This window comes from Microcebus murinus, chromosome 9, assembly GCF_040939455.1.
Source record: "Microcebus murinus isolate Inina chromosome 9, M.murinus_Inina_mat1.0, whole genome shotgun sequence".
Lineage (NCBI taxonomy): Eukaryota > Metazoa > Chordata > Mammalia > Primates > Cheirogaleidae > Microcebus > Microcebus murinus.
The window spans coordinates 56,382,541-56,406,171 of NC_134112.1; the positions used below are offsets into that span (position 1 = coordinate 56,382,541).

The 23,631-nt window shown below is 31.7% G+C and overlaps 1 protein-coding gene across 1 annotated transcript in view; it reads left to right on the forward strand.

Annotated features, from left to right (window-relative positions):
* The window catches only part of SEMA3C (semaphorin 3C), a 158,313-nt gene that overhangs the window by 78,255 nt on the left and 56,427 nt on the right, over window positions 1-23,631 (forward strand). Inside the window, exons 4-8 of the mRNA XM_012779502.3 lie at window positions 602-664; window positions 9,577-9,696; window positions 16,336-16,426; window positions 21,030-21,149; window positions 22,530-22,672. Of these exons, the coding sequence (XP_012634956.1) occupies window positions 602-664; window positions 9,577-9,696; window positions 16,336-16,426; window positions 21,030-21,149; window positions 22,530-22,672 (537 nt within the window). The remainder of the gene's footprint in view (window positions 1-601; window positions 665-9,576; window positions 9,697-16,335; window positions 16,427-21,029; window positions 21,150-22,529; window positions 22,673-23,631) is intronic.

Consider the following 23,631-nt stretch of genomic DNA (forward strand, 5'->3'; position numbering starts at 1 on the left):
TTAACATGGGCGAATGGGCTGACAACTAAAAAAAGTAATTATTACTGCTGGGCCTGCCCCAAGTCTGCAATGACTTAGAATGCTAGCACAGTATTTCAGAGAGGGAATCTCTTGGATTTTAACCAAGTTATTTTAGCTGTTGAAGCATCCACCTAGGGACCATCTTAAGTAAATCTACCAGTCTGGCTGTGTGGTTTACCAAAAATAATATTAAACTGAGATAGTAATATAAATGTAAATTCACTGTGACATAATCACTTAGGAAAAGTGTACCATAAGTCAAAAGGAGTCAAATAGGCATTAGGTTGTGCAAATTTATATTAATAATGACCTTATTTTAATATGTAATTAATAAATGGGCACACATTATTGAAAGGCTTTTGTTAAAGGAAAAACTCATAAGAGAAATAAAACAATAATTGTTCTAATAAAATGAAACTCTTTAGCAACTTGAGTTCATGAAACAAAAAAAAAGAAAGAATTTTAAAATATAAATATAGAAATACCTTAAAGAAATCTGTTAGCAAAAAGTAAATGAAGAGCACAGAGCTGTCATATGTCCAAGTGAGATTATGCAACCTTTATTTTTCTTTCTGAGCAGGTTTTCTGGCCAGCATCTACAATCAAAGTTGAAGAATGCAAAATGGCTGGCAAGGATCCCACAGTAAGTGTTTAAAAAATAAAATACACACACACAAACCTAAATATTTGGTCTTTGAATCCATGCACTTTGAGTAATGCCAGGAGTGAGACAAAAGTGTTGGTGTTTTAAATCCTCAGCTGGACAGACACTAAAAATGTAAATGCAAAGATATTGGAACTTTCACACTATCTGTAATTTGGAATTCCTGAGTGAGTAAAAATTTCCTGCCTTGCTTTCATTATTTAACACAGACACATTGCATGATGGATTTCAGTAAAAACCCCTGTTCCAAGTGGATACAACCTGCAAAATTCTCAGCAGGCTGCTGAAATAATGATAATGCAAGTGTCTGGAGCAGCTCCCAGATACTGTGTGGGCTTTTCTAAAGAAAAATTCTAGGCAAAAGGGTAGTGGTTAGCCAGCACATTCCAGAGATATAAATCACCAGAGATGTATGATACTTTTGTTAGTTAAAATTAACCACAAAATCAATAATCAAGGCAGATGTAAATATCAGCATATGTTCAGTGTGCAACGATTGTGCAAATTGTGTTCCTATAGGTGGAATTTAATAAATACAGTCAAAGAAGAAACCTATAGTGATTTCTAGAAAATGACTTGCTGAAACTGACACATTAAACTATTCTTGAATATTATAAGAGAAATACAGGTAGCAAATCTTTAATGGGCACAAACCGTGTAATGTTTATAATGAAGCATATAATGAATCATCATTTTACCTTTTTGCCTCAAGTCATGAAAAATAATGTTAACAGAGTCAAGTATCAAAATCACCTATTCTTTCACAAATAACTTGGTAAAGAGTTTCCTTTATTCATTCATTCATTCTTTGAATTATTCACTCAATTAATACTGATTGAACACCTATTATATATCTGGCATAGTTGCTGAAGACATAATTTGTGCAAAAACAGACACAGTTCTGCCTCTAATCAACTTTTCTGTCTCATTGGAAAAGTCAACCTTAATTAAATGAGCATGAAAGTGCATGCTAATTCAGGAATGAGACAGAAATATGGTAATTAGATAGACAAACTGGTAAATGTACATACATATATACATTTGGGTTTGAGATCCTAACAAATATTAATAATAGTCTGACTGCTCAACTTAGTGTCCAAAAATGTTGACTAGGCATAAACTTTGCTGTAGAGTCAAGAGATGCTGATTTCAGGAATACAGATTGTGTGTTGAGCTTTGGTAGTGAGTGTTTCTGAGATTCATCAGGGTAGGCCAAGCATGGGGAAAGACTAATCCATGTGGAAGATGGAAATGTGGAAATGAAACTTTTATTTTCATTGATTCTTAACAGTCTTAGGTGTAAAGTTCCCAAAAGGGTGACTAACGGCAGGGCCACAGAAGACTCTAGAGGGGAGGATCTCTGGGTCTCACTGGAGGGTTCTTGGCTATAGAGATTACCGGGAGTGACTCAGCTCTGGGTCTTAATTTTTCAGTTTATAATTCATCTGATAAAAGGAACTGCAAGAGGGCAGAAGAAAATTGCAGGGGCATATTTGCTATCCAAGGGAGATACTAGACTACAATCTAGAGGGAAAAATCCAGGAAAATATAGAAGAAACATTAAAATAAATACATTATAATGAACTTCCAGGAAACCAATAGTACATTGAAGTGTAAGGTTGTGTAGAATGATGTTATGGCCACTGAAGCTATTGTTTCAATAATGGCATATGAATTAAAACAATTGTCTTTCATACTATAATAAAGAGAGATTTTCCACTGATATGTATCTATCTAATCATGTCTTGCCTTTTGCCACAATAATATCCTGTGGCTATAATTCGTGAATTTGATTATCCTTTGTTTAAAAAGATTTGCATTTCCCTTTCTTATGAACTGCCACAGGCAGAATAAGTAGACTTTAGATACTTTTGTACATTCTATTTCTAAAACATCGCTTTTGACTTTCTAGAAAATCTTAACTAAGTTATTTGGTTCTTGCTCTCTTTGGCAAAATAGAAATCCTCTGTCTTTTGCTTGCTGATCATTAAAAGTTATTGGATAAAATCCTCAATACCTGCTTACATTTTCCCATAGTTTTTACCATGCTTTAAATTCTGCTACATGACCAATTGCTATACATAAGGGAAATAACTAGTGGAGGGTACTGCTATACATATGTTTAGGACTCAGCTGGAAAGATTTTGTTTGTCTATACAACATTGTTCTTGAGTCCTGGGAAATAAAAAACTTATTTTTTCCAATAAATGTTCTGTCTATGCAAGAGAAAAGAATGACAAACCTTATAAGTGAGACATTTATAGAGAAATGTCCTTTAATTAAGCCACAAGGGAATAAAATGCCAGTAGTAGAAAAATATTATGTAATAGATCTCTGGAAGATCTACTGAACAAACTAATTTTATTACACTTCTCAGTGATATCACATATTTAAGAATTTCTTAAGGCTATTGTAATAAATGTCATCTAACAATTTTTAATGTTTCATTTCTAAAAACACAGGAATTGAATATTTTAATTTGTACAAGTTAGCTATTGTGAATAAACTGGAGGTGAATAAGATGCAGTTCCTACATTTAAGAGTCTTTAAAATATACTAATGGTGATGAACCGTATATGCAATAATTATCAAATAATCATGCCCAACATTTAATAGTACAGTCCAGATACTGGTCTAAGTGCTTTATTTTAATCCTTATAACAATGGTACAAGGTAGACATTATTGTCACAATTCATATTTTTATGATGAAGAAACTGAATCACTAAGAGTGAGCAACTTACTTGAGCAGCACTGCTAGCAGATGGTACGATTTGTTTTTGACTTAGGTATATACAGCTTCTAGATCGTGCACCCTTACGCACTAAACATGCCACCTCTCCAGGGAGAAAACGGCAAATGCTAAGGATACATACAAAAGATAGAGAAAAGTATGGTGCAGTTGGGATATTTAAGGAAGGTTTGATAGGTTTGGTGGCAATCATATTAGAATTTCTATTAATCTTTCCTCTTATTTTATTTCAATGATACTGAAATTTCAATAAGCCATACTCTCCCTCTTCCAGCCTTTGGTATGTGCTATAGATGATTCTCTTCTCCCTCAATTATCTTCCCATCTTTTCAGCCTGGGAAACATCTATTTATCCTTTCAGACCACTGTGCATATGTCACTTCTCTGGAGGGTCCACTCATCCCACCCAGGACTGGGTGTGGCTAGTTGTCCCTCTTTGTATGTGTACCTGCAACACTCTAGCACTTGTCTCTCTGCAGTTTTCACATGTAAGTCTGCCCTCACTGATTGGAAATACTGTTCAGTAAATGTCATTATCTGCAGTGCCCAGATCTGCATCTAGATACTTCATAAAATTTAAGCAAGATCTGAATGAACAGGGATGGAAGCAAGCAAACATGGAAATCTGTTCTAAGTATTTAGACACAGTGGATCATGAGCATATTAATGTTTTTAGATTAATAATGTTTGTAGCAAATTCTTTATGCATATAGTTTAGAAGTACATTTTTGTTAAATTAAAATTTTCTGCTTTTAGACATATCACTCACCTTCTAAGCAAAACATAAAGCGATGACAATTAAAACCCATATTGTTGTAACAATTAATTGAAAGCAAAAATTAAACAGAATCAAGCATCCCTTAATCCTTCAGAGTTTTTGGTTATATCAAATTTTAATTGAGGTTATTAAAAAGATAACAATTATAAGAAGAAAATTTAATATAATTTAAAATTTGATCCTAGTTAATAATATATCATAATTCTATAATAAACTAATGTTTATAAAGAAAATAAATTATTATGGTGGGAATGTAGCTAATTTTCTGCCTCAGCTAAAGAGAGTATAACCTACTTCCCATATCACTCTCTGGCCCTACATACTCACATTCTTACATGTTCCATGTATTTCTAAATGTTAATATTTTATTCATACTCTAAATAAATTGAGCTTAAACAATAGCACATGCTGTCAAACATATCCAATAAGATAGGGCTTAATGAATGAACTATGTAAATACTATAGGAGACTGAAGAAATATTAAGCAGGATTATACATATTTAAACATGTATACATTACATGCATACAGTGTCAAACTTGATTTATTAATTGTGGAATATCAGTTTCCCAGTTTTTCTGACCAGAAGATCTAAAACTCCTGAAAACTGTATTTTCTTTAGGAATAACTTTATCAAAACTCCTCGATTTACTCCCTAGAACAAAGAGGTGTAGAACAAGAAGAAAAAAATAAGAGATATATTTCATTTCATCATATAGACCATAAAGAGTCAATATTTTTAAAGGCCTATTTACCTTTGCTACAGAATATATTTCTAAAGCATCCATTTTTATATTACAAAACTAATAGATTTTTCAGTGCAGAAATCTTTGAATGACTAGACAAGCACATCGAAAGCAACAGAAAATAGATCATCTCTTCTTAGCTCTTTAACCTTGGAGACCTAAACTCTGTGTGTCTTGGTCTCTTTATCTGTGAAATGTGCTAATTCATTGCACCTACCATACTGGGCTGTTAAGAGGATTAATGAGTTAATATTTGCAGTGAGCTTAGAGTAGTACATAGTACACAGCAAACACTATATCACTGTTAAATAAAACACATTGCACTACTGAAGCATAATCATTCTTAACAATTTAGAATATATTCTTGCAGCATTTTATTATATAGACATACATGTATATATAAAATAAATGGTATTATATTCTGCGAAATGTTAGACCCTTATATTTCATTAGCTTTGTACCAAGAAATAGTTTCAAATGAGAATTAAATAACAAAAAGAAAGCATCCCTAGTATTTATGTCCACTGAAGTCTCTAAGGCTTTTGTTCATTCTCCAAACCTTTTGTGGATTTCTACTATGGTTGGACCTATACTAAGCTCTGTGCAGGGCAAATGTTTACTCCTGTTTACTTCACAGGGTTTATACAAACAGTCAAAAATGCAGGTAAAAAAATCTAATGTCTACCTGTTGGACGTGTTTATTATGTGCCAGGTACTATTTCATCTGTTTTATTAACATATTATTCACAATAAATATTAGCATCATAAATTTCAGTTACAAAGATTGAAGCACACAGAAGCTAAGTAATTTGGCTTAAGTTTTAACAGCTAGTAAAAGATGAGGCCAACATTTGAACTCAAGTTGTCTGACTCTGAGATCTGCATTCTTGAAACCTACTCTGTCCTCTCTGTAGACTCTCCACTGCCCTTCTGAAGATGTTAACAAGATGACAGACCTCTAATTGTCCTCTACTTCCATCACACAGTAATCCTCCCCACTAAGTACTATTCCCCACTTAAATCCTGTACTCTCATGCCTCTGTGTTTAGTTCATGTTGTTTTTTTGTTGAAAGTTCTATCCTTATGTTTTTTCCTTCAGAATCTCTAGATTATTCTGCAAGATCCAGATTAAGTAATACCTCCACTCAAACCTTCATACCCAATTCAGCATTATTTATTCTCTACAGTACATTTTTTAACAATATAGCCCCATTGAAGCATCTATCACATCTGATATATTACAGCCTCCTTTCAGGTTGTAAGCAGGAATTTAAGTCTATTCATTTGAGAGCTGCTAGCACCACACACATTGCCTTTCATAGAATGAGTTCAGTAAATATTTGCAAGGGCGAATTGACACCATTGCAATGGTCTGGGTCAGAAATAACGTGGACAAGAAATGAAGGAAGTACAAAGGAAGTGGCATGGACCTAGATAATGATTTCTAATAATTAACTAACTGATTTGTTTTTCCTTTTGTGTTTGTCTATGTGAGGAGGGCTGGGGCGCACACCGAGCATCAGATAGTATGGGAAACAGTTCATTGCTTATCAAAACCCTATAGAAAAGTTGCATGGTGGACAGAGGCCATGGTTCAAGTGCCTGCTCAGTTACTTTTTAAACCTAGAACCTCTCTGGGACTCAATTTCCTCATCATTAAAATGGAATTCTAATAAATTAGAGCCTTGTGAGAATTAAGGCAATCCACATCAAAGGGTTAAGAGCTCTATAAATATTAGTAAATGTTATAAAAACTATAAAAAGTTTAATAAATATTAACTTTGTAAAAACAACCATGGATTCTTCACCAAAATTATAAAGTAGCTAAAAGCTCAGGATTCAATGTTAGACACATATGTGTTTGCAAATCTGCTTTTCTACCTAGATGACTTTGGGCAAGTTAATTCAAAAAGTTCTAAGCTTTATTTTTATAAAAATGGGCTGAGGAATTGTAAAAAATTGACCGAATGCATGTAAAGCACCTAAAATAAATGTTAAGTAGATGCCAGCTGCAAAAGTGAAAATTAAACTTTCTGGGAGATTAAGAATAAATAAAATGTATAAAATGATTCTTTCAATGTTTAGCACATAATAAATTCTCAATCAATGTTAGCCATAATAAGTAGACATACAGATATATAAATAGATATAAACATATACATTAAATTAGTATAATCAGTATTTGAAATATAAATGAAACATTATTGACTTCTTTCTTTTTGCCAATACCTGTAATTCATGAAAGTAAATTGACTGTCTACAAAACCCAAGATGAGATTCATACAACCTATTATTAATAGAATTGGATTGAATTCAAATCTGGGAAAATATTATATATAGAATTCCTAAATTCTAGAATGACTAAACTTGAATGTCAAAAAAATAAGCATAGGTCTCATTACTCACAGATTCCCTTAACATGGACTTATTATATACACACCATATTTCATCTATGCTTTTTTTCCAGAAACATGTTATCATCTGTAGTTATGTAATCTATTTCCAGGTACCTCTATAAACAGGTGTCAAGATACAATGACACTGTATATTTAACAAAAATCCTTAATGTCTTAAACTAAAAATAAAGTGTATAGTCTGGTCTATAAGGATTAATTTCTTTGACAGTAGAGTCAGTGATTGATTATTTGATAAATTGATCACAGAAACACCGGTATAAAATCACTATGTATGGAAAGAAGCATGTATTTGCTGGCAAGTAATAATGAATATAAAAGGAGAAAGTGATGGAAAGATATAAAATAATATTTACTTTAAATTTACCTTCTATTTTAGCACAGTTTGTTTTGTTTTAGTTTTCCAAGAATATAACTAATAGATGTGGGTTATAAAAAAATAGGAACATACATGATACCTAGAAGAGAAAAAAAAAAGCAATATATGTTATCTGACCACCTAGGGAAAAATGACCACCTTTTGATATATTTCTTTATAGACTTTCATGGAAATTTTCTGTCTCTAATTATAAAAATATTTTAATAACTTTCTTTGAGAGAAAAATGATTTTGTGATAGGAAAAGCATTCAATCTAAGGCTTGATTAATTTATAATCAGAAAAGAATAGTGAGCCTAGCAAATGTGGAACATTCAATGGTTAATTTTGTCACACAGATCTGCAATTGGTGCTGAGCATGCTTATATGCTCCTGTGGGGTAGCAGTAAACTTAAAATTACAATAATTATTTTTTATTTCATCATGTGAATAAATGACAGCCTTGCTTTTAGTTAAACTGGGAGAAAGGAGTTTCTGGGAAAAAGGAAAGGAATATTTTAGATCAAGAATAAAAAAAAATAATTATATCATTTTTCATTATAAACAATAATTGTGCTGGCATTTTGTTTAAGATTAGTTTTATTTGACAATTATTCAAGCCAATGGTGTTTATCATGGTATACGGAAATTTTTTTTGTTTGTTTGAGACAGAATCTCATTCTGTTGCCTGGGCTAGAGTGCCGTGGAGTCAGCCTAGCTCACAGTAACCTCAAACTCCTGCCTTCAAGCAATCTTTTTGCCTCAGCCTCCTGAGTAGCTGGGACTACAGGCATGTGCCACCATGCCTGGCTAATTATATATATATATATATATATATATATATATATATATATTTAGTTGGCCAATTGATTTCTTTCTAATTCTAGTTGAGACGGGGTCTCATTCTTGCTCAGGCTGTTTTCGAACTCCTGATCTTGTGCGATCCGCCTGCCTCAGCCTCCCGGATTACTAGGATTACAGGCGTGAGCCACTGCACCAGGCTGATATATGGAAACTGTATAAGCACAATTGCATTCAAAACACACACACACACACACACACACATATGTATAGTAAGGAAAACTTCAGAAAAAAACTTGTATGTCACAATTTCTAAACTTTCTCAGGTAAAGAGTATGTTTATAAAAGTTTCAGAATATAAAACTTACACGATATAAAAAATATTGAAATATGAGAGAGGTAGATCATTTTACTTATTATTTCAGGTGGGCTACATTACTCCTGAAATAAATCAATATAATAAACCATATTGTTCTTTTATTATCACCCCAAATATCTCTCTTAACAATAATAAAAATAATAGAGCAGAAAGGAAAATATATAGTGAAGCATCACTACATAATATTTTCACTGGCATGTATAAATTTGAAAGCGTTTTCAAATGAAACATTAGAATTAGTAAAGATTTAAACAGAAATAGCAGAAGCAGGGCATATATTGTTTAATTGACTTCTACGAGGGTAGAAATGTTTCTCTGTTTTTTTTCACTGAGGAGGTCCAGAAGATTAGACTATAACCTGGGGTATAGTAGGTAAATATTTATTGAGTAACTGTTTCTATAATAATTTTGTGACTATTCCTGAGTCACTCTTTTCCTTCAGTGGCAGGAAATCTTAATATTTGATTTGGTACGTAAGTTAGATGAGTATTCATTCTCAACTTACCTGTATGAGACGCACACGTAGTTTCTCAAAGATATGGAACACTACATCAAAAGTTTATGTCACCTCATTGTCACCTGCCATACGAAATTTCAAATTAGCACAGCTAGTAGAAATAGCAATAAACGTCATTGAGTTACTAACTGCTTATTTACTGATTCTTTTAGCATGGCTGTGGGAACTTCGTCCGTGTAATTCAGACTTTCAACCGCACTCATTTGTATGTCTGTGGGAGTGGTGCTTTCAGCCCAGTTTGTACTTATTTGAACAGAGGGAGGAGATCAGAGGTAAGTGTAACAGTTTAACATTCTTAGTTTTTATGTTAGTGTCAAAGATTTTTGAAACTGTATTTCAGAGTAAAAACTTGGGACTATCATCAATATTTATACAATATTTTCATGCCCTTTAAGTATAAAATATACTAAATTTTGTTCCTGTCTGCCAAATTACTTAAAGTATAACCATTTGCCCTCAACTAAAAAATATATATATTTATGATTCATTTCTGTATATTTTATATATAAATATATATTTTTATAAAATATATATATTTATGATTCATTTATGTATATTTTATATATAAATATATATATATTTTTAGTTGAAGGCAACTATGTATAGTTTTAGTGCACATATATATATTTTAATGGAAAGCTATAAAAGATACAAGAAAGAAAAATGTTCTAATTTTATAATTACAGTGAGTGTAAAGTACTATTACTATTTGCTCCAAATTATTTACCTGCGTGATGTATAAAGTGGGTTTTCAAGTGTCATTACTGAAAATAACTTTATATAATTAATAAATTATACTTTCAGTTTAGACCAACATTGCCCTATGTTAGATGATTCTAGCCTTGTTCTTACATTAGTTAAAATGATGTGGTATATTGTGATATTGTGTTTGCTAAATATTAGTCAAATATATAGCTAATGTATAGTCAAATGAATTAGCTGGTTGAACTTGTGATATTAATATTTAAGACTGTGTTTGTTATCTCAGTCCATAAATGTGGACTAAGGAAACTATGTATTTAATCAAAAGAATTTTTCCTCATTCTTTTAGTCAGACATGTTTTACTATAAACATTTTTAACTGAATTTTTCAAACTGTTTTGATTGGTTTCATTATACAATTTAAATCCAGAAAGTCTAGTTCTTAAATAATGTCTTAATTCAATTTTAGTGATTAGAATTTTGAAAAAAAATTAGTGTTGCTACTTATATAACTTACATAGTTTATTTTTCTTCAACAAGAATTAATCTACTTTAGTACTAATAAAACTGAACAGTGATTCTCTCCATATTCCTTTATTATTTATTTTCTTTTTTCAGATATCTAATGTACACATATATTTTTGATGAATTAAAAATAACTGAGTAATTATAATTTGACCCCAAATAGAGACATTTTAAAAATGTGGTTCAAGATGCTATGAAATAGTAAAATTGTTAAAGGAAAAGTAAGGTTATGCTTCTTGGAAGAATACAGTTGGCTGCATTGAGCTTGTCTTAGAACCACATGCCTGTGATCAATTGATTAAATAAACTACTGCCTCAGACGTCTGCAATCTGTCAGACACTCCCCTGAAGTCTGTGCAGTTATTGTGTGGGCCAACAATAGCATAGTAGCTTTCAGAGCACAGATTTCAAATAAAACTATTTTCCCTTGTACAAATTGCCCACTATGCACTTAATTGGAATGTCTGCCCCAAAATTAATCTCCTTTGGAAAACCAGCATGGAATAAATTTTAATCACTTTGCTAATATGAACTACTTTAGTCTCACTTCAAAAGATATGTTTCAAAGGGGAAGCATTTCCATTAATTAATGTAATCTCTTTAATATGTGAATGTCTTAAGAACCAATTTAGGTATGACTGATTATGATTTTTAAGCTTTATATGTTTTTGTTGGTAGTTGGGGTAGTCAAAGAGTTTCACCATAACATCATCTTGTATATCTGTAGTACGGTATGTCATATACATGGTATATCATATACACCATGATACAAACACAGAACTACATAGTTTTATGAAACATCTAATGTATTTATTTTCATTTAGTTTAGTATAAAAGATTGCCTAGCATAAAATGACCATGTAATGCAGAAAGTTTTATTTTGAGAGAATTCTCCTTCTTATTTTTATTTTGCTTTATTTTATTTGTTTATTCATTTATTTATTGAGACAGTCTCGCTCTATTACCCAGCCTAGAGTACAATGGCATCATCATAGCTTACTGCAACTTCGAACTCCTGGGCTCCTGCCTCAGCCTCCCAAATAGCTAGGACTACAGGCACATGACACCACATCCTACTAATTTTTTCTATTTTTAGTAGAGATGGGGTTCTTTTTTCTCTTGCTCAGGCTTCTCTTGAACTCCTGACCTCAAGTGATCCTCCTATCTTGGCCTCCCAGAGTGTAGGATTACAGGCATAAGCCTCTGCACGTGGCCAAGAATTCTCCTTCTTCTTTATCACTAATGTTGTATTTTGTAATGACCAAGGGTAGTACTTACTGGTAAGACCCTTTGTTAATATTAAGATATGGCATTTTTCATCTTTTTGAAATGAGTTGGAAAGTGTACTGAGTTAGGTTAGCACCACTATTAAATACTCAGTTTTATTTATGAGGCATTACCTACAACCTTTCTTCTCCCTGTCTTCGTAGAAATTCATTGGTTTTATGGGAATATGTTATGAGCTTACTTCATGTTTGGAGCATCACACACTTTCATTATATCTTATTACTCATCTAATATTTTGTGAGACTGATTCAGAGCTTTCCTGGAGCATTTCAGTGGTGCCCTTCTGAAGAGCCTAGAATCCATGCTGTATCAAGACCTAACCATGTTCGTTCTCTTCTGTCTATTGTCTTTGCTCCCTGGCTTCTGGTCCTGGAAAAAGATAAAACAACACAAGTATATCATGACTTTAAACTAAGGGGGGGAAAATGTTTTGTTACTTTGCAGGAATATTACCAAATCTTATCTCTGGTTGATTTTATCATGTTTCTATTATATCTATTTCAATAATCAAATACCATTTAAACCCCTGCCCCTCATGAAGCAGATAACTTTACCAACCAAGAATATCACAGACATCCCAATTATTCTCTATGCTTGTTGAAGCAACTTAGTCACCAAACTAGTCTGTTTCAACATCTTTTTGTAGTTTTCCTCCTGTTTCAGAAGAAAACATATGCATTTTCCATAACAATAAAGTTCTTTGATAAATAAGCTTCATAATTGTTTCATATCTTCATCCCCTTCCTCTGAATTTACCTTTTTTTTTTCTATTTAAAAAGAGGATTATGTTTCCTTCCCTTAAAATTGTTATCTTGGCTATGTGAGCTTTTTTTTTTTTTCAACTTTTCTCAGGCTTCTTAGGCTGAATTTCGAGCTTTTATGCTCCTCTTCTCCGTGTCTTTAATAAACCATTCTAATCTAACTTTCACTCCCACACATTAACTAAAACTATTTGACTAGTGACCAAGATACCTCAATGACCAAATTGACTCCTTCAATCAGACCCCTTCTCCTAGACCAATCTATTAATATAACATTAAACTCTATTGGTCTTACCTTCTATTTTTCAATGCCTATATTGACATCTATGACCATGGGACATTTTCCTATGCCTTAAAAAATAATATTTCATTACCTATGCCTCTTTCTTGTCCCATTATTTTCACTTATTGAGTCAATCCACAAATATTATTTCTTTAATGAGAATAAAGGCAGAAACAAAATCTCATTTCAACCTGTAGGCTACTTTAAAGATATTGGTCTTTCTCATATGGTGAAGGAGAAATAATTAGAACAATCTTTTGCAGAAAATGGCATGAAGAGAATTGTATTGTTACTTGTGTATTATGTAATAAATGATTTGGGATATTGAGGGAAGGGATTGGAAGATTTATGGGGAGATCAGTGAGACAATTAACATAACAGGCCAAGAAAGAGATTATTGTACTCAGGTGGTGGCAATGGTTATAGAGAGGCTCAAAGTACAAAATATTATAGCTGGTATTGGTGGATTTGGATATGGAAAAATATATATATATGTTTGTTATTTTTAGCCTCATTAGTTATATATTTGCCATGAACTGAGATGAAAAACAACAAAGAAACCATGTATGGGGTAAAGATTGTGAGCTGAATTTGGTCTATTGAGTCTGAGATGCCATTGAAAGATTCAGCTAGTAACATCAAGTAGGCAGTTGAGTAGAAGGCTAGATATATAAATATGTAGTCTTTTTTTAAATTATTTTTATTATTTTTTGAGACAGAATCTCGCTTTGTTGCCCAGGCTAGAGTGAGTGCCGTGGCATCAGCCTAGCTCACAGCAACCTCAAACTTCTGGGCTCAAGCAATCCTACTGCCTCAGCCTCCCAAGTGGCTGGAACTACAGGCATGTGCCACCATGCCCAGCTAATTTTTTCTATATATATTAGTTGGCCAATTAATTTCTTTCTATTTATAGTAGAGACAGGTCTCACTCTTGCTCAGGCTGGTTTCGAACCCCTGACTTCGGCGATCCACCTGCCTCGGCCTCCTAGAGTGTTAGGCGTGATTACAGGCGTGAGCCACTGCACCCGGCCTGTAGTCATTTTGTATAATAGTAAATGAAGCCCAAGAAAAGTGTGGATTTAATGATGCCAAGGGAGTATAAAGTGAAAACAGAAAAATAAGTATGATTCAGACTTGGGGATCTCCTAACTTTAATGACCAGATGGAGGAAAATCGACTTATAAATGAGACTTAAAAGAAACATCCAGAGAAGTAAGGGGCAAAAGCAAGAGTATATAGTTTCTTGAGATAAAAATAAGTCATTTAAAAACATAAAAGCAATCAAAATCTTGAATACCACCGAGAATCCAAGTAGGATGAGGTCCAAAAATTAAGCACTGAATTGTGTACCATGACTGTCATTAAAATATCTTGCTGTAAAAGTGTTTCAATAGAATAACTAAGGCTGGATGCCCAATTAAATTAGATTGAGAAGAAAATGAAAAGTCAGAAAGCAGTGATGAGTATGTATGTAATTATTTGAGAGATGTGATTCCCAGGAAGATGTATGGGACCTGAATGGGTTGTTTAACTGATATTGTAAATGATACAGTTAATAAGATAACAGGATATATCAAAGAAACAAAAGGGATAATGGAAAGTATATGGTTCCTAAGAAAATCATATAAGATAAAATTTAAAGCATTTGTTGAAGGATTGACCTCAAAGTAAGAGAGAGGGAGTTCTTCTCATGCATTAGTAGAGTATTGAAAAGTTGAAGATATCTTATTTAAGGGCTTCACTTGCCTATAAAGTAGTTGACAAAAATAAGAGCTGAGAATAAGTTACCTCTAGATTGAATTCCTGGATGAGGATCACTCTGTAGGACCTCTTCATGCCAGATGACTGATTCTTTTTAAGCCCTATCATTCTCTATTGCCTTGGGGATGTCCTGCACTACCTCAAACTCAAAATATCAAAAATGAAATAGTTTTATTTTGTTCAAGGAGACAAAAGTTCAGAATCATCTTTGCTTTATATATCTTTCTGAACTACAACCAATTTCTAATTGATTGCCAGGTTCTGTTGATTGTCACTGTACAAATTCTCTTCCATCTCTACTGCTCTTACCATAACCACTGAGATCATGGCATGTTAGATTATTATTCCCTAATTCCTAGACTCTTGCAATAGAAAACTACCCTATTTTTATGAATCCAGTGTCTGGATACATTCCATTCCCAATGTTCCAAAACTCAAGATAAGGTCCTACTTCTTAGAGCAGAGTTTTGATCCTTTCATTTCCACCCTCAAAAATATTAATGGGTCCACATTTATTTCAGAATAATTTTCAAAAACCTCAGCTTGATAATTAAGTTCCTTTATCATGTACTACAACTTTAAAAAGTAATCATTTTTCCCTTTGGAAAATATATATGTAAGACCATGTAACTAAAGGGCGACACAAATAAAATCAGAATTCAGTCTTTTGAATCCTAGCTATATCTGCTTTCCAAAGGGTCTTCATGCATGAAATGCCTAAACTAAACAAATAATTATAATCATGAGAAAAAAACAAAAGATAGAGATATTATATATATATTTTTTAAAAAAATATATACCAACAAGATGTCTCCCCTTAGTGAGGCTAAACTGACCACCATATTTCAGACTGAATCTATTGCCCCCAATCCCAAGTCTTTCCTATCCCCTTTCCCTGCATATTTTTTCGGCTAAGCACCAAGCACAATCTAACATACTCCATATTTTACTTATTTACTTCCTGTCTTCTTCATTAGATTATGAATTACTTGAGGACAAAGATTTTTGTGTATCTTGCTTACTGTCCCCAGAGTCTAGTCAGTGTCTGGCACATAGTTGATGCTCAATAAATTTTTGTTAAATAAATACAGGAGAAAATGACAAGTTTTAAATCTAAGTTATGAATTACTTTGTTAAATCTTTTATAATGCTTTGTATAACAAACCTAAGTGGTAATATGGTATTTTTTTTTAAGTCTTATTATGGAAATATTGTGGTCTTTATAGAGATTGTTCCTCTGTGCACAAGTTTTTCTTTTTTTTTTTCCTAATGGCCCATTTCAACATATCTAGTTCAGATTTGTAATGATATCCTTGATTTTGAAGTGATTTTTGCAATGTTGATTTGAGGAGAATTTCTTGGATCAGCTCTATAGGGAGTGTAATAGAATGAGAGCTGTCCCTGCTGAGATTATTGTAATTATAAATGAAGACTTCTTATAGGTCAAGTAAGTCTTAACATAGTAAATTGGGAAGGCATACACAATCAAGTAGAAAGCATATTAATTTTAATGATGCTTCGTTTTACTAAAGCACGATTGTTTTTCTAAGTAAGTAATTGTTACTACATTTTCAATTGTATCTGCAACAAAGGACCAAGTTTTCGTGATTGACTCCAAGTGCGAATCTGGAAAAGGACGCTGCTCTTTCAACCCCAATGTGAACACAGTGTCTGTTATGATCAGTAAGTAGAAAATGAAAGAGGTAGGAGTAAATATAAAATGTCAAAGAAAGTTAACATGACATGATATGGCCATTTTGGATGGTTGCATAGATGATAAAGTATATGAGTAAAATGAAAGGAAGAAAAATGTTAGTTGAGAAATAGTTTAATTTCTCGTTTCCAATAATATGATTAAATGATGGGCATGTATCTTCTCATCTATATAAGATAGTTTTGTCATTCCTAGAGCAAGCCAAACATTTTCTTAAAAAGTGTAAATATGTATAGATATAGTCATATATATTATAAAGTAGTTTTCAATGTTTTCTGTAATTATATTCCTAGTATTAAGTACACCCATGAGGAAAATCATGTGTTAGTAAATTTTTGGACTTTATTACATTATTCATTTTTATTGATTTTTAATTAAATAATTATACATATTTATGAGGTAAGATGTGATGTTTTGATCTATGTATACATCATAGAAAAATTCAGTCAGTATAATTAACATAGCCATCCCCTCATCAACTACCATTTTTTTTGTGATGGAAACATTAAAATCTATTCCTTTAGCAATTTTGAAAGAAAAATGCATTATTAATAAGTATGGTCACTGTGCAGTGAAATAGATTACTAAAGTTTATTTCTCTAGTCTAACTAAAACTTTGTACTCTTTAGAGAACATCTTCCCTTTCCCCATCTTTCCAGCCTCTGGTAACCACCAGTTAATTCTCTCCGTTCTCTCCTTTTCTGTCAGATCAACTTTTTAGATTCCACATATAAGCGAGATCATACAGTATTTGTCTTTCTATGCCTAGATTACTTCACTTAATGTCCTCTATTTCCATTCATGTTGTCATGAATGACAGAATTTCCTTCCTTTTATATGCTATATAGCATTCCATTATGTGTATATATATCACATGTTCTTCCTCCATTCATCTGTTGATGGAAATTTAGGTTGCTTCCATCTCTTGGCTATTGTGAATGTGCTGAGATAAACATAGAGTGCAGACAATGAAATATCACTTCACACTTGTTAGAGTGGCTATTATCAAAAAGTCAAATGATGACAAGTGTTAGTGTGATGTACACTGTTGTGGGAATATAAATTACTATAACCATTTTGGAAAATATTATGGATGTCCTGCAAAAAAAACCTAAAAATAGAATCACTATATGATCCAGCAATTCCACTTCTGAGTATATACACAAAGGAATTGAAATCCGTATGTTGAATAGCTATTTGCATTCTCATGTTTTACTAATCTTTTACAAATGATTAAAATGGTATTTCTTGCAAATTAAAGAAAAACAAGTACATTCTTAGCCAAGTGCATTCTCTGTGAATTTTGTAAGTGTTGGTATACTGAAAAGGAGATGGTGAAAAGCTACTTTTTCATTTTATCACTTTCCATAATATATCAGTTAAGTGGCAAGCCCACTTGCGTGCTGATACATACATTGACAAATCAATCCACTTTTTAACCTCGATCATTGAGTGCCTTTCTGTGACTCACTTAAAAGGCTTTCTTATCTAGTTAAGACACTTACTGCATATGTCTAAGTCATCATGAATTGACTGTTGTGACAAACCTTGAATTTCATTATGTTAAATGTACAGTAGTTACTTTTTTCTCTTTGCTTTATGTGTTCCCATTAGTAAAATTGTATCCTTTTATAATAGAATAGGTAAAAAATAAAAATAATAATTGTGTTCAAAATGCTTGCTTTGAATCATTTAAATAGTCAGCTCATCTTTTTTTCTCATATCTGGAAATTAACATGAGACGGGTATACCTTGGAAGTTATCCAGTGAATTACTTCCATATGGTAGTTCAAATTGGGCAGGGAGAAGGTAAAAACATATCATCATTAGGACAAAAAGTTGGAAAGCTTTGAAACTACAAAGCTATCCAATTATGTCCGATGCAAGGTCTTTTCAGGTAAGTTATAAATATCACTTAATATGAACAGTGTTTTGGCGAATCTTTTCATTAGGAAGAAAATTTTATTCACCTTTAGAAATCATATGATGTATATAATAGTAGTTAAATATATATAGTTTTCATTCATTTCAAATTAAATACTATGAAAAAAGTTGAAAGATCTGTTACTATACCCAATATTGAAGTTTTATCTCACTGCATATTGTTTAGAATAAAAAGAGTTAGAACAAGTAAGTATAAATTTTCTTACTAAACTGTCAAATGTCCTTTAATAGTTTTACCCTGAGAGAATTACAAAATGGGAGTTAGATACTGGCCTTCCAGGTTTTTCAAGGACCTGAGAATTCAAAGGAATTCAAATTCCTATGTTCATGTTCATATGCTACCTTTCAATATTTGAAAAACATTAAATTTGTAATCAGAACGAAGCCATAAAATAATTTGTTTAACTTAGAAACTGAAAATAAGAAAAAACAGAAAGTTTTATAAAGATTGTACTTATCATTTTCTTTGTCCAGTTGATTATCCTTGTGAAATTATCTCAGATAATTTGTGTGACTCACTTTACCATATCATAGTGCTTTATCATTTCCATTCAGTTTCAATTCACTAAATAACACAAATTATTAAAATACTTGTATCTATTAATTGCCAAGAAAAACCCAGAATTAGAATTCCAAATTTCATGATATGATTGTAACATCTAACACATGGTATAAGTTCAATGTTCTTTTGCTATTTTTAGTCATTATTATAGGGCAACAAAGAAGTCAGATATTATCTTTTAAAGAACCGATCATAAATCTCATGAAGTTTTTCTGGTCGGTAGGAACACAATTGGAAAGCAGAATATTTTTGGATCAAAGTTAAAAGGCACAAGTTTATGTTTACATAAAACCCTGCAAAGAAATTCTGGAATGAAAAAAAACAACAAAACAACTCCTTACTTTCAAAATTTTTTTTCAAAGTGACATTAATTAAATATTTCTTATTGATAAAAAATAAAATAGAAAGTTCCTAACTTGCTATTAAAATTACTGAGCATTTAAGACAGGAAAGGAAGCCAGTTAGACATGCATGCTTGTGTAATGTTTAGGAACTAACTAATAAGGTAATATGCAGTAAGATTAGAATTAGCCCTCTCTGCCACACACCAACCTCTGAATATCTTTTTTCTTTTCCTTCTTCTAAACAGTTATGATAACTGATAGTTGTGCCAATCAACCTATGAAACAGCAAGAATTTATAATCTAGAGTTTTATGATTGAGTATAACAAAAATGTGAAATGATTGATTACAAATTTATTACAATTTAGCAGCCAAATCTATGTGTATATTTGCCTCATACATGTTCACAGAATTTGAAAGAAGCTAAATTGCTCAGAAATTCCTTCCTGTGCATTTTTGTTATATTCCTATAATCTGTTTTCATGGGCTTTGGACCCCTACTAGGAAGGAGAGCTGAGCAACCAAATGTCTACCAGCTCGCTAAGTGGTAGGGGTCCAGTTCATAACCTCAGGAGCACATATTAGACACATTCCATTCTCCATTATATCCTGGGCCAAGTGACATTCACTTATTACTTAACAGTGAGCTCAGACTGCTTCAAAATGGTCCAGTCCTGCCAAAATGACCACAATTTGAAGGTAGACAGGGGAGTAATCCCAGAACATCGGTCAAAGAACACAGCTGCATGGCAGGTCAGTGGGCCTGACCTGATAAATCTGATTTCTTTTTAATGTTTAGCTACTGTTTTATATGCAAGGGTCACATTGTTTCTTATCAATTCAATTTTTGCTGCTTCTTACTAGATAGAGAGTAATATGGATCTTCAAACTAAACTAAATATCTAATGTTACATATATATGCAGATTAAAATGCCTGATTATGTTATTAATGATAATTTATTTTCAATTTTACAATATATCTTCTTTCCTGTCCCTATATTCTATTTTTTATGGTTAAGTTACAACTGAAAAAGTACCACTTTGATTACCTCTTAGGAACTTTCCAGCACTAAAGATTCAAATATATACTTTTAATGATTAAATCTTTTAATATTTTTACAATTTCAGTGTGGCCTCTATGTCATGTCATAATAATAATATAAACAAAAACCTATTACATGCAATCCATTAAGTAAGATTGTAAAAATTTTAATATGTGATAAGAACTTTTGAGATCATATAATCTGCTTCTCATATTTTATAGAGAAGATTGAGACTCAGGTTATTAAATAACTTTGCCCTAATCCCTAGTTTTTTATTGATTGCCAAAATTAGAAACCAGATTTTCTGACTTTTACACTGTTTTTATAATTTATTAAAAGAAAATAATTAAGCTATTTTATTATCTTTTATACATCTAACATTTCTAATGTACTGTATCCAAAAATTTGTATTTGGTATAATTAAGCATAGGCAGAGAAACTTGTATAGAATAAAGTTGTTTGGGGGTTTTATAAAAGTATACAGCAGTAATCACATGGACAATAATCAGAAAAGATTAAAATTTACTAATTTTTTTTATTTGGTGGACAATGGAAACCAATTAATAATTACAAATACTCTGTAATATGTGATGATCTACTAATAAACAAATTCACTTTGAATTTTGAAATAGCTATAAATGCCATTTAAATTTCTGTTAACATTTTTTTACTTTTTCACAGATGAAGAGCTTTTCTCTGGAATGTATATAGATTTCATGGGGACAGATGCTGCTATTTTTCGAAGTTTAACTAAGAGGAATGCAGTCAGAACTGATCAACACAATTCCAAATGGCTAAGTGGTAAGAAAATATTTTATGTAACTAGGAAAATTTTTAAAAATCAAAATATCAGGTTATGACATCAGTAATGATAATTCTGTACTCTATGATTTAAAATATTTGTGATAAATAAATAATTGAAATAGCCCATACCCCATATTCCAATTCTTTATTCCATTAACCATCCTACATTTGTCATATGAATATGGATAAATAAAAGAGACAGTGACATTCATCATAATGCCAGTACCCAAGCATCTTTTCCAGTTGTTTAATTATAACATCTTATAATTAAATATGCTTTTTACTCCATTTAATTTGCTTATATATTTTAATAATGCCAAATCTAAAAATTATCCTAAGAATATGGCATTTAAATATAATGCATAGGTTATGTTCAGGAGATCTTCCTTCTTGTTTTATACTTAGATTCTAAAATTATAAAACTAATATTATTATTTGTAATAATTTGGTTAATATTCAATAGAAATCATACATATGATAACTTTATGATTATTGTTCAACTGTTTCTAATTCTTGGCATTATATATAATTCACATAAAAAAATGCTCATTTGATTTTGCTGTATAATTCCAATCAGTTGTTGTTTAGAGGAGAAAGAAACCACTAACATCTTTGTCATGACAGCCTGGGGAAAATTTCCAGCTGACCCTGAATTTGGCAATTCACTTAACATTGCACGGTTAAGCATGAGTCACCACAGTTAAGCATCATATTTCACTGATAGGCCAGCACAAGAAAGCACTTATTGTCCACTTACTTCTTTAAATTATTACTCCAGTACATCTGGAAATAGAGTATTCTAAAAGTTGTTTTATTCTTGAAATAAGGAAACGTCATATATCTTCAAATGACTACATTTTTTTTTCCTTGAAAAAAGTTTCCCCTTCATTTCATATGCTGTATTTAAAAAAAAAAAAAAAAATGTTTTCCAGATCTTGGACTTCCAATTCCTCCTTCTGGTTCAAAGATTTTGAGTTTATATGCAATGGATTGAAAACCACACTTTGAAAAACAAACATTTTTTTTTTCAATAAATCAACCATCAGATTCCATGGGAAATAACTGGTAGAAAAGTTTTTCAATTTCTTAAAACTCATCAATGCACAAAGAATTTTTGCATTTACTGCACTTCTAGAATGTATTTCAGACAAAGAAAAATAGTTTAAGCTATTATATATATTATAGCTATACTTTGTGGTACTAGACATTCCAACTGTGGTATGTTGAGTGAATACAATTACTGCTTTTAGAAATGTTGCCTGTGAGCACTGAATTGTTCTTTTATATCAGGGATGGGGAAGGCATGTGCCTGTGCTCTACTTGGATGAACAGTAGATGGATTTTCGTCATGAGTATAGTCTTTATGTTCTTTTTCAGAACCTATGTTTGTGGATGCACATGTCATCCCAGATGGTACCGATCCAAATGATGCTAAGGTGTACTTCTTCTTCAAAGAAAAACTGACTGACAATAACAGGAGCACAAAACAGATTCATTCCATGATTGCTAGGATATGTCCTGTAAGTATTAATACCCTTCTAATTAGAAGAAAGACTAAGAAATTCAATTCATTATGCAAACTTTTTTTAATATTTTATCTTTCTGTTTTTATTATCTACTATTCCAAATAAATAAAGTATAGAGAGGAGACATTTAGTATAATGTTCATTCATCAGTTAAAGCATCAGTCATATGAGATAAGCATAACCTATTTCAGCAAAAATCTTAATTCAAGGAAATATTTTGGCTATTTTTTAAACAAATAGTTTTGATCAATTTTTGTATATCTATTTAATACATTTGTATTTATTAAGATTTTTAAGGAACTGTTTATAAATAGTAAAAATTAAAAAATGCTTTAATAAAATACAATTCTAATTATGTTGTGAACAAAACGTTCTTGTGTATAAACAGAATAAATAACAATGTAAGAAAATTTGTAATGTCCTCTCATATTAACATTTTAGAGACTTATCCTGACTTACTTATGGCTAGCATCCTTTGTGAAAAGGTATTTCTTGAAGTGTTTAGCATTTAAAACATTTATCTTTAAATATTACAATATTTCATTGATGGTGGAGCTCAGCTGTTTCTTTCTCTGTCATTTGGAACAAGGTAGCAAAGTTGGCAGAGGAAATAAAAGGCTTCTGGACACAGAGAAAAAACAACGTCATCAATAGACACTATTCGTGAATAATCCAAATGCCATTTCCCCTGTACTGGACAGATAAATACGTATAATAAAGCAACTGATTAGGAATACTGAGAATTAATTGATAATACAGAGAAATGAAGAAGGGAAAATAGAACTATTGGGGACCATTTAATGTAAAAATATATCTACTCTCTTGACCACAGTGGAATCTACAAGACTTACTGTATACAATAATGTATGTTCATATTAAAGATGAGTTACCAAGAAAAGGAAAATTAAATTCTTTATTCTCTATAACATTTTATAAATATTTCCATTATATAT